Source organism: Symphalangus syndactylus, chromosome 1, assembly GCF_028878055.3.
Source record: "Symphalangus syndactylus isolate Jambi chromosome 1, NHGRI_mSymSyn1-v2.1_pri, whole genome shotgun sequence".
NCBI lineage: Eukaryota > Metazoa > Chordata > Mammalia > Primates > Hylobatidae > Symphalangus > Symphalangus syndactylus.
This window is the reverse complement of record NC_072423.2, coordinates 135,790,691-135,809,304: the sequence shown is the minus strand read 5'-3', so window position 1 is coordinate 135,809,304 and position 18,614 is coordinate 135,790,691. Positions and strand designations below refer to the sequence as shown.

General features: G+C 37.0%; 1 protein-coding gene across 2 annotated transcripts in view; it reads left to right on the top strand.

Annotated features, from left to right (window-relative positions):
* The window catches only part of RARB (retinoic acid receptor beta), a 775,478-nt gene that overhangs the window by 343,052 nt on the left and 413,812 nt on the right, over positions 1-18,614 (top strand). For both annotated transcript variants that reach the window (XM_055285590.2, XM_055285582.2), the window contains one exon: positions 3,290-3,744. In XM_055285590.2, coding sequence (XP_055141565.1) covers positions 3,567-3,744 — 178 coding nt within the window. In that variant the 5' untranslated portion in view covers positions 3,290-3,566. The remainder of the gene's footprint in view (positions 1-3,289; positions 3,745-18,614) is intronic.

Sequence of the window (18,614 nt, the reverse complement as noted above, 5' to 3'; positions counted from 1 at the left end):
GAGAAAAATAGAAAAATAAATTATTTTGTTAATAAGATATCATAGATACAGGCATAAATATTAAGATTTGTAAAGATTACCCAGACCCTACCACTAAATGTGCATGTGTGATTCAAGCGGTTGACCAATCATGCTACCTCCTGTCTGGCGTTTTGTTTATCAAAGACAGATTATTACATAACAATATCAACCATACAGACAATTATTATTTTAATCTTTTTTTTTTCATTTAGTATGTTCTTGTAAAACACTTATTTTCTGGAAAATGCAGTTTGAGAAACTTGACGTAAAGCCTATTTCTCTTCATTTGACCCGTTTTACAGATTCTGAAACTGATAACCAGAGAATATCTTGACTGGTAGATCCAAGACCTTCTAACCCAGTCCCTACTTCCTTCCTCTCTTCCACCCAGCTCCTGTTTGCTTTGCCTGAGGTGGTGAAGGAAAGAACCCCAGATGAGCCCAAACTCAAATCAGCCTTAAAGAAAAAAGAGCACTGCTAATCTTTTTTCCTAAAAGCCTGAAACAAAGGAAATTCTCTGCTTCCAGGAATAGCCTTAATCAGTCACATATGTGAACATAGACCCAGTGACTGCTCAGACAATTTTCTACCAACCTAATGTCGGGATTTTCTCGACACATTGATTTTTTTTTTTTTTTTTTTTTTTTTTGCCTATTATCTGTATAAGTAGTTTAAAAAAAAAAAAAGCCCAGACATGATACCAGACCTCTCAACCAGACAGGCAAGACGCTGACAATCTGCAGAGTTTGAAAGCAAAGAGAAATGAAGGATTATTGAGGGTGGAATAATGGTTTTTTCCCAACCAGTCCCTGGTTGGTTAAAAAAAAAAAAAAAAAAAAACAGCTTTAAAAATCAGAATTGTGCCCTGCGGGGGTGGATTTGCTGAACTGTCAGCTCCAGCAGTTAATGAGGTAGTTTGTCAAATGGAGATAGAAAGACCATTTATAACAATGCTATTCTTTGTGTGTGATTTAAAAATCAAATTGAGTGGAAACTCAGCAAATAGTAAATGGTATTGTTTATTTTCTAATTAATTTGCTACAAGCTACAAAATAAAACTATTGAATATATTGGATAATGTATGCTTTTTTGAAGAAAAAGCACCAAAAGCACCTCTGAGATAAAATGGATTCAGAGGCTGTTTACTTTCTTTTCATCAGAGAAACAAGTTGTAGTTTGAAAGTTTGAAAAAGGCATTGAAATTTTGGGTGGGATTTTTAGCATTATTGTGTTGTATAAGCCAACAGGCAATGTCATCTCTTTTGTAAGTTCCGCGGAGTACTAGGGGGCCTGGGACCATATGGTCTCACTGTTGACACTGTTCGTTTTTAATATTAATAGGCCAGGGATTCAAGGCCCTGGGGCAGATGTCATCTAAGTGAGGACAGAAGCAAACATCACAACTGCTCACTGGGTTTTTCCTCTGTAGAGTACAACCAGCATAACATAGGCGTTCAAAATATATAAGCTTAGCTTCGCAGAGGGAAAAGAGCAGAGAAGGTGATTCAAATTCTGGCTTAGCGAGGGCTTACTCTGTGACATTGAGGAGAATTCATTGAAACTCACTAAGACTTACTCTTCTCATCTGGAAAATAAAAAATATCTGCCTTAAAAGGGTTAGAGCTTATAGTGAGGTGCCTCATATGTGGTAAATAGTCAATGAAAATTATATTTGATTAGAACGTTTTAGGGTTTATGAGAATCAAACTGACTCACTTCAAAAACTGAAGTCAAGAAGCCTTAATGAGTGCTTGTTCTCAACCTTACCCAGATCCCTCATTTTCTTCCTTACTGCAAGGACATAAGCTTTATTCCTAACATTCTTTTCCTGGGATTACTATAATATAGTCTCACTGCCCTAACCCCAAAACCTCTTGTCTATTCCAGCAAGCTTGTTGTGAGAAGCATGTTATTTTGACGTGATAACAAATATGTTAATGTTAATAGAAACTTTTACTAAGTGTTTACTATTTACCTAGTGTTTACTATATATCAGACACTGTTTTTCTGTTGTATTCCCTCATTTAATCCTCACAATACCATTCTGAAGTAAATTATATTATTCTTATTTTACAGGAAAAAAATAACATTGAAAGGACAAATAATTGCCCGAGGGGCAGAATTATTTGAGCTGGACACACTGGCTCTAGAATCACGCTCTTAACAACTACTCTATTCTGGCCTTGAAGTACTCTTGTTTTGTGCCACATGAATACATTTAGAGGTTGCCATTCAGCGGGCAGAGTTTGGGAACTTCTAATTAATATTGGTTATCAGGGCCAAGGTGAGGTTATGAAGTTTACAGCCAGCCCACTCTAGAATTTAAGCTTCTTCTATTCCCAGTCTCAAGGAATCCTAGGTGTTGAGATCTCTGGATTGTCCTTCATGAAGCATGGGGTAGTTTAGACTTCTTTAACAATATGACCTCAATCAATAGTTGTTAAAACTAGCAGCTCAGGGCAGAAATCACATTAGTGTTCTTCGGCACTGTATGTATCTCTAGTTCCTATATTAGCGCCTGGCACATAATAGTGAGATTTGATTGGTGAATAGGTGATTGGGTAGACAGACAGACAAATGGGTCAACAAATGGATGGATGGATGGATGGATGCACAATTGTAAAAGATGTTGATAATAAAGAAGTGATACACAATATTTTACTCTCTCATTAGGTTATAGTTTCTCCCATTATTTTATTTATCTTGGCTATGTCACTCCAAATAGCCACAGTAAAATCCAAAGTTATTCATATAAAAGAAGTAAAATTTGGAAGCATATCAGTTAGAATAGCATTAAATAGTTTCCCTAAAAAAGCAAGGAAAAAATTTCATTCATTCACCTGATACATACTGAGGGTCTATCCTTTGTCAGGTACTGTTCTAGGAGCTTGAAGCATAACTGTTAACAAAAACACTCTGCCCTCCTGGTGAGCGCATGCTAATGGGGGAGAGAGACAAAAACAAACACTCCCACATGTAATGTATCAAGTGGTTTAACTGCCATGGAGAAAAATTTAGCAGAGTGATATAGCCAAATAACATAGGAGTGGAGGGTTTTGCTATTTAATATCAGATGGTCAGTTATTTTTAAATTGAGTAAAAGTTGTAGTCTATGTTAGAATGTGAGAAAAGAAAATTAACACTCTTTGGGAAGTAGTAACTGTAGGAAGACAAGGAATTAGGAGACCTGGATTATTATTAGAGACGTTTTGTATAGGGAGAGATTTTTTATTTGTGATATATGTTTTGTTTCATTTTTTTCTTACAGAATTAACAGCTCTGAAATTTGAAGGTGCTAGTATCTCCAGTCTTAAACTGAGAAGCTGAACGACGAAAGCATCCTTCCTGTAATCAGTGTAGCAAAATGAAAGGCGGAGAAACCATGCTGGGAAGAAGCAAGGTCATCAGTTGAACCATCTTGACTTTGGCTCAGAACACAGCTCAGCCTCAACTCCTGCAGTGCATTTACCTCCCTGACTTTGGTTTAAGACCTGGAGTGATGTGTTCCTGCTCCAGAGCACCTTTCTTTCTGTGAGGCCCGAAACATGACCACCAGCGGCCACTCATGTCCGGTCCCAGCAGTGAATGGACACATGACTCACTATCCAGCCACACCCTACCCGTTACTCTTTCCACCTGTCATCGGAGGACTTTCCCTGCCTCCCCTCCATGGCCTTCATGGACATCCGCCTCCGAGTGGATGCAGCACCCCGTCGCCGGCAAGTAAGTCCTGCTGGAATTTGCTCTCTTTTCTCTGGGTTGATTGGATGAAGGGAACTGAGGAAACGGAATGGTTGGTATCCAGGGCAATTTCTTAATTCATTGGGTGCTGGTTTCTTTTGGTCTTGAATTCTACTTTTAGTCCTGTGGAAAGAGATATGATTTGAAACTAGACAAGTGGCAAATTTTAGAATTCAACCCATTCAAAGCTGCTTTGGTATTTTGCTCTGTTTCATAAAATGCAAACACAAAAAGTGATGAGCATATGGGGTTAATATCTGTGGTCAGTATCTGAAGAAATTGGCCACGTGATAAATAATGGAAGCAGTGAATTAGGAGATGATACCATAAAAATCACTAACGATAATACTAGAGTTAAAATCTATTTTTGTTGTGAGATCTCCTTTGAATCTTGTACTTATTTCCTGTGTACAAATGATATCTGTAATTGTTCTCAACTTCTCATAGACCTTTGCTACCAATTCATATCACATTAAGCTTTTTTAGTGTCCTTGGCACCTTTCGTTTCTGTACTAGCTATTTCTTATCCCAGATCTTCCCTTAAATTTTCTATATAAGGTACTGTAAAATAAAAATGGTCAAAGTTAGAATTCTCCAAGACTGATATGACTTCCACATTGAAACATCTATATTGTGCAATTTTTCGAAAGTTCTGCCTGTTTAAAGACAAACTGTGGTAGCCAGTGAGCTTTTCCACCTGGTAGTAACAACTTACTTGGTTTAGCATCTGGAGGTGAAAAGGCATATTGATTTAACAACAGGCATCACAGCATGTTCTCCAAGTCCTTTCTGGCTGATACAGCAACAGGAGTTCTTTGTAACTCTTCCTGGTGACTGTTTTGCATTTTGCTTGTCTTCAAGGACTTCCCCCAAATATTAGCGTGATATCATTGGGATACCACCTTAATCTTTCTATATTGTGCTCTTCGTGCTTTCACTCATTCTTTCTACTAAATCCTTAGCTCACTGAAAGCAGGGAGCTTGTTCTACCTAAGTAGAATCCCTGGTACAGTGCCTTCAAAAATAGTAGGGGATGGATGTTTGGATGGACGAATAGACTGACAGATAGGCAAACAGATGACAGACTTTCAGTTTTGGGATGTTGACTGCAATCATAGTACTATATCATTCCTGATAAACAGTGACTCGATTTGCTGATGATTCTTTCCTTCTGTGTTTCAAATTTCTGGCTTGAGCATATGACCCTCATGTCTCTGGAATTGCCTAAAAACCTCCCATGCTTCTGAAGTTCAAACTGAAAGTTGAAGCAGCCAAAGTGGCGTATTGACTATCCAGAGAAACGGACATAGTTCCAGTACTCAAAATATCTTGCTGACCCAAGTGCTGTTTCAAATCATGTTCACTCAATATGCAAATGATATAATGAAGTTACTTTTAGCTAACAAATGAGGAGGTCTAAATGATTGGTAAAGCCATTAAAATTTCACCTGTGAGCCTCTGTGGCTAATTCCATTGCTCAACTGGCCTGATAGCACATTTTAACAGGTTTCTTTCCTGAGATCAGAAGCATATTTTGTAGATGTAGCCAAGAAGTTGAGATATGAGTAGGATTCCCATGCTGAATGATCAAATTTGGCAGATTGCAACTCTAAGGCAGCCTGAAACCTCTAGGTTCCCAACAGCAACTTTGGGCTTTGGGATGCTTTGGCTACTGATTTTTTTTATTTTTATTTATCTTTTATTTCTTTCTTTCTTTATTTTTGAGATGGTATCTTGCTCTTTCGCCGGGCCAGAGTGCAGTGGTGTGATCTCGGCTCACTGCAACCTCCACCTCCCAGTTTCAAGTGTTTCTCCTGCCTCAGCCCACTGAGTGACTGGGACTACAGGCACGTACCACCACACCCAGCTAATTTGTGTATTTTTGGTAGAGATGTGGATTCACCATGTTGGCCAGAATAGTCTCGATCTCTTGACCTCATGATCCGCCCGCCTCAGCCTCCTGAAGTGCTACGATTATAGGTGTGAGCCACCATGCCCGGTCTTGGCTACTACTGATTTTAAGGAAAATGCAGAGCATATTAAATGGAAGAGTGGTTGAGATATATCATATCTAAGCCTCTTTTCCACTCAAAATACAAGGTAATTATTTTTATTTCACAGTTACTAATAAAGTACAGGATGCCATTACTATTAGATTGAACTATAATGCAGTTGTCATTTTCTAGATCAAAACTGGTTATATACTGGCAATTGAATAGATTCAACCTTTGGAAAGAGAGGGTTTGAAGTTCAAAAAAAGGATAAATAGTGGCCGACTTTTTTCTTGAGGGCCTTGTGAGGAGAGTGCTAAGTAACTGCACCTTAAAAGGTGTTTGGAGAAGGGGCAGAAAAAGGACTAGGTACAGAAAGTTCAGGCTGGAAACATCAAAGATGACTTACTTCATACCCTAATACCTCATGTTATTATTTCTTGCTACAGTCAAAGCACATGAAAGCTGCTCAGATGGAAATGATTAAAAGAAGCCACAATGAATATGACTCTGTTAGTTGGCCCTCAAAGAAGGAATTGTCCTTGTTAAAGCCTGTGTTTTCAAAAGTTCCTAGAAAAGGATAAAGTCTTAAAAATTAACCACAGACTTGGCTAAAAATAAATTTAAGGTTTTATCCATGTACTGAAATTAGTAGGAAGGTAGCCAAATTCTGTAAAGACTCAATAACTAGCAACACACATACTTGGGTGGAAAAGTTGACCAGTGTGGAATAAAAAGGGAACAAACATGTTGGAGAATGACTCTGTAAAGAGATTCATGTCATTGAACTGTAGGACTTACTGATATCTCTTTTGTAATCTGTACATGTCTTGATTCTGCAGCTCACTAGAAAGAATAAATTCTCCTGCCCCTGTAGTGAGGGTCTGTCAGCACCAAGTAATTGTGAAGGCTCAATAATTCTCTACCTCAAAAGCAAGTAAGAACAATTTCCATAGCAGCTACTGAGGTTATACCTGCTCCTCACTCTTCTCTCATTCCCTTCTGACTCTGGTCAGCTTTATCTCCTAGACCTGAACCTGAGCTCTGCATACTGAACTTCTCTAAGCCTACAGCGCTCAGCGCAATGGCTCCATTCCCACACGTAAAGATGTCCTTGATGCTCTGTCTACTTTGCAGTCATTTAACCTCTCTGAGTTTCTATTCTATCAACTATAAAATATTTTTACTTACAGGACAGACTTTTATTATATATCTAAATCTTTCAAGAATGAAGGTGAAGTCTGAATTAGAAAGGAAACTTGTACTATAAAGGGGTGAAATCAGATCATCCCCAAGATCTTTTCAGCTCTAATAGGCAATGATTTCACGTAACTCAGGTTTCTCCCGGTCCACATGCCATTTACCGGGGTGGCCCCTGTTCTTTTGCAGCGTGGAATACTTGGCTATTGGTATGATCATTTGTGACCACTCACAATTCAGAGGGGAAGATGTGGCCACTTTTCAGAAGGTCTATTCTCAAGAGCTTCTACCTTAAAGAAGAAAAGATATTTGCAGAAGAGAACTTGAAAGCATCTTCTGTGTGTACATGCCCTTGTCTTTGCATTCTGACTTAATTTTTGCAGCACAGAGTCTCTATAAGCTTAGAACACATGGAACATATGAAAAAAGGGGGAGTTAAAATATGTAATAAGAAAAACTACCATGCATTGAGCACATCTTGGATTACTCACAGAGCATGTAGTGTATGCCATTCTTAGTCTTTTTAATAGCCTCGATGTCACTGCCATTCCATTACAGAAGTTCCATTTTACAGATAAAGACCAGGAGGCTTAGAGAGAGTAAAGAGCTTACATAAGCAGTTAATGTTGGAGTCAAATTCCAAATCCAGACCTCGAGACCCCAGAGTGCATGCCTTTCCCAGTGTTTTGAGCAATGAGGCCAGCATAATCCCTTGGAAAATTCACAGCTCCACCATGGACGTCTTTTTTCCACGATGTTTCAGGGAGTCCTTGGAGATGATGGATATTTAAAGGACCTTGCAACCTCTTTAATTTAATCAACTACTGTGGAAGCCACTATCAGTTTTCATCACAATGGAGACTTGAGAGGGTGCCGCCACAGTGCCTTTGATAAGCATGACTTCCAACAGGAGAAGAGCCTGATATGCTATGCCAGGGAACACTCAAAATATTATGTGGTAGGGCTCTCTGTGAGAGTTGGACAACTGTCTGTCTGTCTCACTTTATGTTCCTTTCATGGCTGCTTGTTCTGTTTTATTGCTGCACATGTGCTTTTTATAGGTTGTTGCAAGCTGGAAAATATTGTTAAGTGTTTTGGCTTCAGAACCTCTCTCAAAATGATCTTAGTTTAACTCCAGCATCTTAAAATGCAAATTCTTTTCCCCTTCTTTTTTAATGATCAGAAAGTGCTCTCCTGTCAAAATCACAAAATAGGGTATTTGCTTAAAAAATCCCAACCTTCTGGAGAGACAGGCTGTGCAATCTCAGAATTACCAATGACAGAACATAAAATGAGTCTTATTTCTATTTTTTGTCTTAAACCAAGAAGAGCTTTGTTACCTAGCTTGTATAAAGCAGGGTGTGCTGACAGATTGAATTTCCTTATTATATGTTAGGGACAATTGGCTCAGAGGTGTGGATCCTGTTTTAAGTATATGCAGATTGATGGCAAGTAAATCCAACTCATTAATTTCTACCATCACCTTTTACTCTGTAGTCTTGTCTTCTTTCCATTAAGTTATATTTGTCCTTAAACTTACGCAGTGACTCTACTGGACAGGGATCACATTTGATTTTAAGATATCAGGGACTTAATATATTGCTGGTATTTTGTGAAAGTCAAGCAAAATAGTAGCATTTATATCTATGTATCCTTACATTGTTAAACCAAATAAAAATAAATGAAAGTAAGACACTTCTTGGGAATTTGAGTAAACTCAGTTATAACAGTTCTGTCCATTTCACCTGCCTCATTGGCTTAGGGAGGCCAAAGGCTTTGAATGTTTGAGAAATAGAGTTTATACTGTTGACATGATGGAACTATTTTAGTGGATTTCCTTAGGCCCAGAGTCATATGTGTATTTAAGAGGCCATTCCTTAAGGGTGAACAGGAATTGATTACTTCAGTGCCTCTTTTCCCCCCCAAAAAACAAGAATCTTTGTGTCTTCTTGATGTTTCTACAACTTCCCCAGACTCTGGTTGAGTATAACATGTATTAAGTAATCACGTCGCCATTAAAAGTAATGGCAAGAACCACAATTATTGTGCACCAACCTAATAATCCTTAGAATAGTTCTAATGAGGAACTGAGCTCATTCTGTTTTTTGATCTCTACCCCCAAAGGGATAGAGAATATATGAATATGAATTAAAAACAAAAAGAGTATTATTCACTTTCATCAAATTAACTACAATGCCCAAAGGAGTATCTCAATTGTGGAAATATGTCCCTAAGTAGAGGTAGGCTTTCAGTCTGTAGAGGCCATCATAAAGATGGGAATGAATTTACCTTCAAGTTACTCCTGCCAATCACTTTTTTCCTAGGAAGGACATGACTGAAAGAATATATACAAAGAAGGACCAAGAATGGAGAAAAGATGGAGTAATCGTTTAAGAATTTGTATTAGAATTCCTTTAGATAAAGACATTCCAGTTGTATTTATTAGATAAATTGTAGACATTTAAAAAGAGCACTTTGACCTTATAAAAATTGAACCTTGGAAAAGTTAGAATCATGACAATGGCTTTGAGTTGGCTGAGTTCATTATAGAAAATGAGACTTCCCATATCTCATGTTCTAAAGTTCTGCCTCAATGAACTCATCCATCTGCAACTCCTATAGATTTCAGATAGGTTATATTTAGGTGGCCTTTAGTGATGGGAGATTAGCCTCCATGCAGGTAGGTGGACTTGAGGTCAGGTGGAGTGGCCTGGGCCATCTTCAGAATATATCCGAGGCAGTCCCACAAAAGCTCTAGTGATTTATGCCTTGTCACTGACATGATGCAGTACCTTATTCTGTCTTTGTTTCTCTGTTTTCTCCTTTAGTTCCCTCTGACATTTGAATGAATCTTTGTAATTTTATGTAGAAGGAGAGGGTGGGGGAGAAGGAAAGAGGAAGGGAGAAAAAGAGGGAGAAAGAATGAATCTAATTAGTCTTGTTATTTGAGCACGTCCAAAAACTTGGGTCTCCCAGACCAACAAATGGGCAGGTGGTACCATCAGTTCCCTTGCTTTTTTTTAACCTTGCAATGAAAATTAATTATCAAAAATAACATTTCTTTTGCTACATATATTACCTCTGTCTGCCAACTGGAAAAGGGAAATAGAGAAGGTAAGAGCCAGGTAACCAACTTTTCTAAGGTTCCTCAGTGGTGGGGCTGGGCGTGAACTCTTCTTGTTATGACCAAAGTCAGTCCTCTTTTCATAACTCTATGTTTGCTGTGGATATTGAGGGGACAGACAGATTTTTAAAGCACTTTGTCTGTCTTTAAGGGTATTGCATTCCTAGTGAGAAGTCATAATCACTGAAAACCATTTAGATCTAAAACCCTGATTGCTCTTTGTCCTTCAGGACCTAGGTTTTATAAAGCTTGTAGCATTCCCTCCCACCCAGGTACCCACTGTGCATCGTAAGTACTCTGATTTACTATGCATGCCTTATTCTGCTGTCTTTAGATGTTTTCATAACTTTTCCTCCTCTGCTTATCTGTTGATCTAACACATGAGACATCGTGGAAACCCATTTCATCTCTGTGGAATGATTGAATCAATGGTTTTTGCTGGCGAGGGAATTTTGGAAACTTGTAGCTGTGCTTTTGTGTGCCATGCTCATTGGGAGCACTGCAGAGATTTAGTGGGCAGAAGCTAGGAGGCTGAATGTCCTGCAATGTATGCGATAGTTGCAAATAATAAAGAAGTGCCTCACATTCTCATGACTTTCTGATGTCCCACCAGGCATTCCTGTTAAGAAGCACCGCCCCCGCCCCAAGAAATTATGATGAACTGATCCTAAATCATAACTTCATTTTACATATAAATGCAAAACATTGTTGTATGCTTTTATTATACTCTAAATTATTTAGGACTTTAATTGCCATGCAAGTCAGTAGTAGGTTGATCTTTGTTCTGTTGGGAAATTTTCTGAGAGTCATTCATCGTTTTGTAAAATCATGTCACTGATGGCAGTACTGTTCTCAGTATTCAAGTCACCAATACCACAAGCTTCTGTCAATCTGCATTCATAGCTAAAACATTCACTGTAATTCTGCATAGAGGGGCAAGCATCTTACCACTTCTTTATGCCTAAGCAATTACACATTGAAATAACCATTACTGTATTACAAATTACATTTTTCCATTCATCCTTGGTATTGCAGTCAGAGAAATCTATTAACTTCTTTGGAATTACATGTGTAGGTGGCCTATATTACCTGTGACTTTCATTTTGGAATCATACAGCAGGTGATATATGTTGCTAAAAGAAGCATTGAGTCCAAAGGGTTGAGAATCTTTGGAATGAATGAGTGAATGAATGAACACATGAATGAATTAGTGAAAAAATAACAGTGTGAAATAAACTGACTAGAAAATAAATGCTGTAGCTGTTAAGAGGAGAGGAAGGGAGTTTATAAGTGAGATGGACAGAGGAGGGCTTGCAACACCAAAACCAGCGATTATGCCAGCCATGGGGTAGTGGGCATGGTGCTGGGAAGAGCCATATGCAGAAGGCCCAGGGAAAGCAGGAAAGTTTCCTGTCTTGGATGGCATATGTGGTTAGGAAGGAACCATCTAGCACTTGCCTTCATTTCTTGATATGTAGCCAATGTCCCCAAGGGGTACAAAAGGGACTCAAAGGTATTGTTATAATGAATTCACTCTTCTGATATATATTTAACACATATGGATTGTGTTAGGTATTGTGTTAGACACCTCAGAAGCTCTGTGAGAATTTTCTGGGTAATTCCATGAGAATGATGGGTTTTCACTTGTGTGTGGTGTCAGGTTCTATCTCCAATGAGACATTATATTAGTATTTACCAGAAAAAATTGTAAAATTATTATGGGTTAAATTGTGTCCTCCAAAGAGATGTTGAAGCCTTAACCCCCAGTACCTGTGAATATAGCCTTATTTGGAAATAGGATTAAGTTAAGCTGAGGTCATTAGGGTGGGCCCTAATCCAGTATGACTATGTCCTTATAAAAAGGGGAAATTTAGACACAGAGGTAGAGACACATGTGAAGATTGGAGCTAGCTGCCAAAAGCCAAAGACTGCTGGCAAGCCACCAGGAGCTAGGAGAGAGGCATGGAGAACATTCCCCCTACAGCTCTTAGAAGGAGCCAAGCCTGCTAGCACCTTGGTTTTGGACTTCTGGCCTACAGAACTGTTTGTGGTGTTTTGTGACAGCAACTCTAGAAAACTGATACAGGGACCATAACTTCTTACTACCAAAAAAGAAAAACTATGTTTTTGAAACTTTGTCCGCCTAAAAATATCCATTAATTTGTTTATTTTCTCATAATTTTATCCTTATAATGACTTTCTTTTCCTACTTTATGTGGCTTCTTTGGCTTGGACTAATGAATAATATTTGAAGAAAGTTTTTTTTATTACTACATAGCCAATCTCTCTTGATACTGGCAGCTACAAGTCCATGATTATAATTCACAATGTTCACAATTTTTCAGAATGAATTTCTTTCTCTTCCTCTGGCTTTCATTTTGTCTTACTGGATGGCAAACTCCCATCTCCTTTCTTGACCTCAACATGTTCTCTTTAATATTCATTTTATTCTTCATTTTAAAACCTTTGCCTCAGAACCCTGCAGGATTACTCATCACTGTCAAATTGGAGTCTGTGAGATTCTTCAGAAAAACCATTCATATTACAAGTTCATATTCAAGTTTCAGTCACCGAGGGATTATTGGTGGCAGTGATCTTATTATAATTATCAGTTCTGTATTATCTTGAACATCGCTTTATTGGCTTATCTATCTTCTAGTCTCTCTTTAGGATTTGTATACTATAAATTTATCATACAAACTTACATATTGACTTTGCCTCAGCTTCTAGTGTCCGGAATTCTTGGACAGTCTTTCGACAGTCAAATTTTAACGACTCCTCTGTCCAGCCCTAGCATCTCTCCTGCAATAACACTTATTATCTTCTCCCTTATACTTAAAGCTAATTTTATTGTGTAATTACTTGTACACACTGTTGGTGTCCTGGTCTTTGTATCTGTCCCCATTAGTTCCCCTCATCCAGGATTCTTTTAGTTTCTTATGGCCAAAAGCTTATGTAAGCTTCTTTGAGGTAACCTAGGGTTTCACCACGTTAAATTTTACTAAAGGATTCTGACCCTAACTAAATCCTTCCCTGGTTAACTTGGCCCCTACCATTGTCTTTTTATGTTAATCAGATGAATCAAACTTAATAATATGAAAATCTACAAATATAGAGTTTGTTGTTTTTTTTTTCTAATTAGTGCCCAAATCTGAAAAAAGCCATTGTACTTTTTGGTGGAAATGACTGCTTTTCAATGAGAATGTGCATTGTTAATTTAGTGCTGAGATCTTTGCCAAATGCCCATAAGCTTTGCAAATGTTTAGACAAAATAAAAAAAAAAATAGGGCATTTTGAGATTAAGGCCAGAGTTTATCTGTGGGTTTGTGGGCACTGATGACAGCAGAGAGTTATCTGGCTGTTGTTTCATGGTGAATCACATGTGGTCCTGTGAGAAGTACTGCTTGGAGACTGCCCCTAACCTCTAGGAGCTTATAATTAACTCAAAACTAATAATTAGGAAAGTTTCATCTTGTTGAACCACAATTGATGTTAGTGTTGAAAATCTAGGGGAGGGGGGAGATGCAGAAAGATAGGAGGTTGAAAATGGGGGTGAGAGAGAGGTTGCTGCTTCTAGACCCAGTCTGTGTCCTTGGACAGATTTTTAACCTCTATGTGCCATTTTCTCTGTAAAATAAGGGCAATTTATCTTCGAAAGATTATGATGTTGATCATGATCAATTTCCATCAATTGATACATGTAAACTACTTATAACAGTGTTATAAGAGTAAAAAGTAGGCCAAGTATGGTGGCTTACACCTATAATCCCAGCGCTTTGCCAGACTAAGTCAGGTGGATCACTTAAGCTCAAGAGTTGGAGACCACGCTGAGCTGTGATGACATCTTTGCACTCCAGCCTGGGCAGCAAAGCAAAACCTGTGTCCAAAAAAAGAAAAAAAAATTAAAAACTTAGTAAATAATAGCATTCATTATTATTATCCATGCTTTGCAGCCACAATTCATCCACTTACTAGCAAAAATCTTGTTGTCACAGGACAATCATTCCATTAATTATGCATTCTAACTTCCAAAATGCAAAGGTCTTTCTACATGTGCATGTGCTTTTCCACATATTTCTAAAGTTTACATTAGGCATATGGAAGTTTTCACTTCATAGAGCTTATACACTGCCAAGATTTTTTTTTTTAATTTCAGAATTCTCAAGGGGACAATCCTAAGTTTGGGTATTGGAAAAGACATTTTTTCATAAGTAAGCTTGCCCTGATGAATAATTTTGTATTTATCATGAAGAGTTCACATCCAAGAAATACACAACATTTAAGGCTATTTTTCATAGATGAGGGTCCTTTAGAGTTGGAGAACTTAGTTAAAGGCCGAACTTCCTTTTCTCTTAGGACCTGCAGGATCTGCATGTTACTTTGTCCTTTATAAACAATCTCTAATAATGTTTGACTTAATTTCAGTGATGTTTATAATAATGAACACTTTCCAACACTAATATTAATTGCTTAACGATTGTGAAATTGGCCAACCAAAAAGAAGTACCTAAGAAGAAAAATTAACCTTGGTATTTCATACAAGTGAATAGTGCTTTAATGATAACCACATGGTTAAAAAGAACTCTACCCTTAAGAATATTTAGTAAATCTTTTTTTAATCAGAATGGCTTTTATTAGAATGCCAAAACAGGAATTTCTGTGAGTCCTGATGGAAATCTCTGAGACATAAAGTCACTTTCATAGCCACATTGACTTCTGTCCTGACCTTGTGTAGGCAATTTTAGAATTTGTCTTTCATTTTTTCTTCTATAAGAAATCTTATTCCAGAACTAAAGCCAAATAACGAATCAAAGAATTCATATGCCACTATTGATGATAATATTTGGTGACTACATTTAACATGTACTAGAATTATATATAAATTGCTGCAAAGGCTAACATCATCTTTAGTCCTTACCACAGTTTTTCTGTCTTCACTTTAAGAACAGAAAACAGAGTTGTATGTCCAGTATTGGGCGAACAAAGGAGTATTATGGAATGGAAAAAGAATAAAATTTCACCCTGGGAATTCCAGCATTCCAATTAAAAGTACAACTAACAAAGACAAAATATATAAGAGCATAAAGAATGTATATAGACTTTGTGCAAGTCAGATAAAAACACAACCCCAACCAAAAATAAACAAAAGATTTTATTTCACTAAAAAGAAATTCAGATATCCCATATCAACCTCATATTCGTGATACGAATCAAGACAACCATGGTATGCCATTTTACATCTTTACATCCAGTACAGATGCAAAAATTAAGAATTATGGCTACAATACCAAGTATTGGAAAGAGTGTGGATCAACAGATACTTTGAAACAGATGACTGGTGAGATCCTATACTAGTATAATTCATTTGAAAATGACTTAGCACATTCTATAAGATTGAATATTCAGATTCAGTTTCAACCAAGCAGTTTTACCTCTATGTATTATTCTAGAGAATCTCTTTAATATGAATTTAGGTTTAAGAATGTTTCTGGTAGCACTGTTCATAGATTATAAAAAAAGGGTGCTATTTGAATATGAGCAGATATAGGCAAAATAAGTGGTATATTCACTAAATTTAATGTTATTCATCAGTGAAAATTTATACACAACAAACATGGATAGATCATAAAAAGATAATGAATGAAAATGAATGAAATCGTAATGAATGAAAAACTCTTTAAGTGCACACATAGGATGCCAACATTTTTATAAATTGTAGAAGAGAAATGATTTTTTTCCTCACCCATCTCTAGATTCATGACTGAGACACCTATAACAAAAAGACAGGTTAACATCAGAAAAAACATACAAATTTGTTTAATGTAAGTTATATGTGTATGGGAACCTTCAGAAATGAAGACCCAAAGAAACAGGTAAGCCTGTGTGTGTGTGTGTGTGTGTGTGTGTGTGTGTGTGTGTGTGTTTTCCTGCTAAGTTTGATGAGTAGCCAGTCATATCAGTCTTAAGATTGAACAAAGAAAGTAGGATTTAATGGTAATACCCTGAGGGGTGCTTCTCAAAACCAGTTTGCTTAGATTCTTGTCTGTGTCCCTGCTTCCTCAGAGATAAGGATGTGCCTTTCCTCCTCTTATTGGGAGGGCACCTCTCAATTGAGGGTCTTAGGACCTGCAGGGGAGAAGGGTGAGAGGAAGAAGACAATGGCCTTCTTACCTCTGCTTTTTTCTCAAAAACCATGCTGCCATATTTTAGGTATAGCATGTTCTGAACCCTGTTAAAATCTAAAATAAGCAGTTGTTTAGAAAAATAGGTATCTGTAAGAATGCTATAAATTATTTATTTGTTACACTAAATTCAAGATAACAGGTACTTCTTGGTGATGCAGTGGGACAGGCCAGTGGGTAGGATAAAGGGCACATGAGTAGACAAAGCAGAAAGGATAAAGTTCTAAGTGATTAAGTATTCATTTTCCAATATGCTTTGACATATGCATATGTTACATTTTTATAGCTATTAAATGTACATTACAAAGATAAAATATGAATATATCCTTCATGTGTTAGAGATAGGAGAAAGGGAAAGTTTTTTTTAAGGCAAATGGCTAATAAAAATACTTTTAATCTTTGTCTTAAAAGTAATTGAACAAAAGCAATTTTAAAAAGAAATGCAAATGAAGATTTTATTTGTTGTGAGGAGGCACAGATTTAAAAGAAAGACTTCTGATGGTGTTCAGGCTACAGAGAAATGAACACTCAGATACAACCTTGATGTGAAGAATGAAAATTAATATCTCTTTTCTGTGAAATAATTTTGAACTTAGTAAAAAGGCCTTAAAATATTTTTACCTATGACTTTACATTTTGTTACTATGAATTTATTCATAATAAATGCATGTTTTAGTGTGTTTGAGACAACGCAGATATTAGCACAGACATTTGTAATTAAAAAACTGGAGACAACATTCCTGGCTAATAAGAGGTGACTGATTACAGAATGAAAGTAACGAGCAGTCCTTTAAAATGTTGATGGAGAAATGAATGTATTGACATGGAAATGTTCAATGAGATAAACAAGTTACTGAATTAATAGAATTAAATATTAAGTATCAAGACAATATTCTCACATTTTTAACTTATATATTGTACATGTTTTGGGGTATCCATGTGGGTTTAGGACAAATTCTGGCAAGCATATTAATAGCCTTCATTTCTGGGTCAGGGAATTATCTCTGATGTTTTATTTATCTTTATTCAGGGACCATGACATCTTGCTCATCATTGAATACTCATTGCTCAGAGCTTGGTGCTTGGCACATAGTAGGTGCTCACTAAATGTTTGTTGTATAAATAAATGTGTTTAATAATTATTTATGGAACTAATTTTAAAAAGGGAGACCCTTTATTGGGTTAATTCAATTGTATTCAGCTGAACCAAATATCCTAGCTAAATCAAGATCAAAAGTATTAATGCCTGATTCTATTTCCAAGAAATTAACCCTTCAGAGGGTTATTAGCATTTTGAAGTGTTAACTTTTAAGCTAAGATCCTGACCCTGCAGTGGTAGAATTTCCAAGGAGGTGTTTTGGAGTAGAAAAGTTACTCTGTCAGCTTCTTTGAAAGCTGTATCATCTGATATCCATGTACTCTACCCATGACTAAGTCATTTCCTATTTTATTAGGCTTCAGCTAAATTATAAATGTTGTTATTATTACTATCTATAATAATTATAACTACCATTTGTATGAGAAACTATATACATCATCTTGTTTTTTACCCACAATAGATACATGAGGTATTTCTTGAATTCACTTACTTATACATACCATGTTTTATTTGGAAAAAGAAAGATTTTATGACCACTTGTGAAAAAATTACATGTGTAACTTTTTAAAATTGTAAATGAGGACATTTGGGGAAAGAGAAAATAAGTACAGGGAAACAGGTTGAAGCCAATTTGAGGCCAGTGCATTAAAATGCATCCTATGATATAGACAATAAGTGTTGCTCAAACAAACTAAAAGTTTAATCCAAGAAGAGGAGTCACAAAGTTATATAGTTGAAAGGGTTCATAAAATGAAGTCATCCAGGCATGCAGAGAAGCACAGATGACTGTACCATGAACCGCATCCCAACTCTACCTTTATAGTAAATATGATTCTTTATGTGTGTTTGTGTTTTTAATATCATCCCTCATTGTAGGCTAAATTAATCATTCCAAAGGTCAGTCAGCAAAAGCAGGTCCCTGCAGGGGTCCAAACCCTGTCTCTAGGTGCATAGCTCTCTGACAGTCTAAGTTTAATCCAAAAATAAATATTAGAGTGTCAAGATAAATAAATGATCTTCGTAGCCTTCGGGCAATTATCCATAAAAACTATTTTCCTTAGCCAAAGATTTTTGTAAGCATTGAGAAACTATGAATTTGAAGTAATACTCCCTTGACAAGGACCTGAGGAGCCAAAGGCCCAACCCACCCCTAGGAGCAGGGTCCCCAGAAGTGCCCAGGAAAAGGCCAGAATGTTCCCTCACATAATCATTTTGAATCAGCTCCAACAGACAACAGGTGATGGAAGATGTACAGC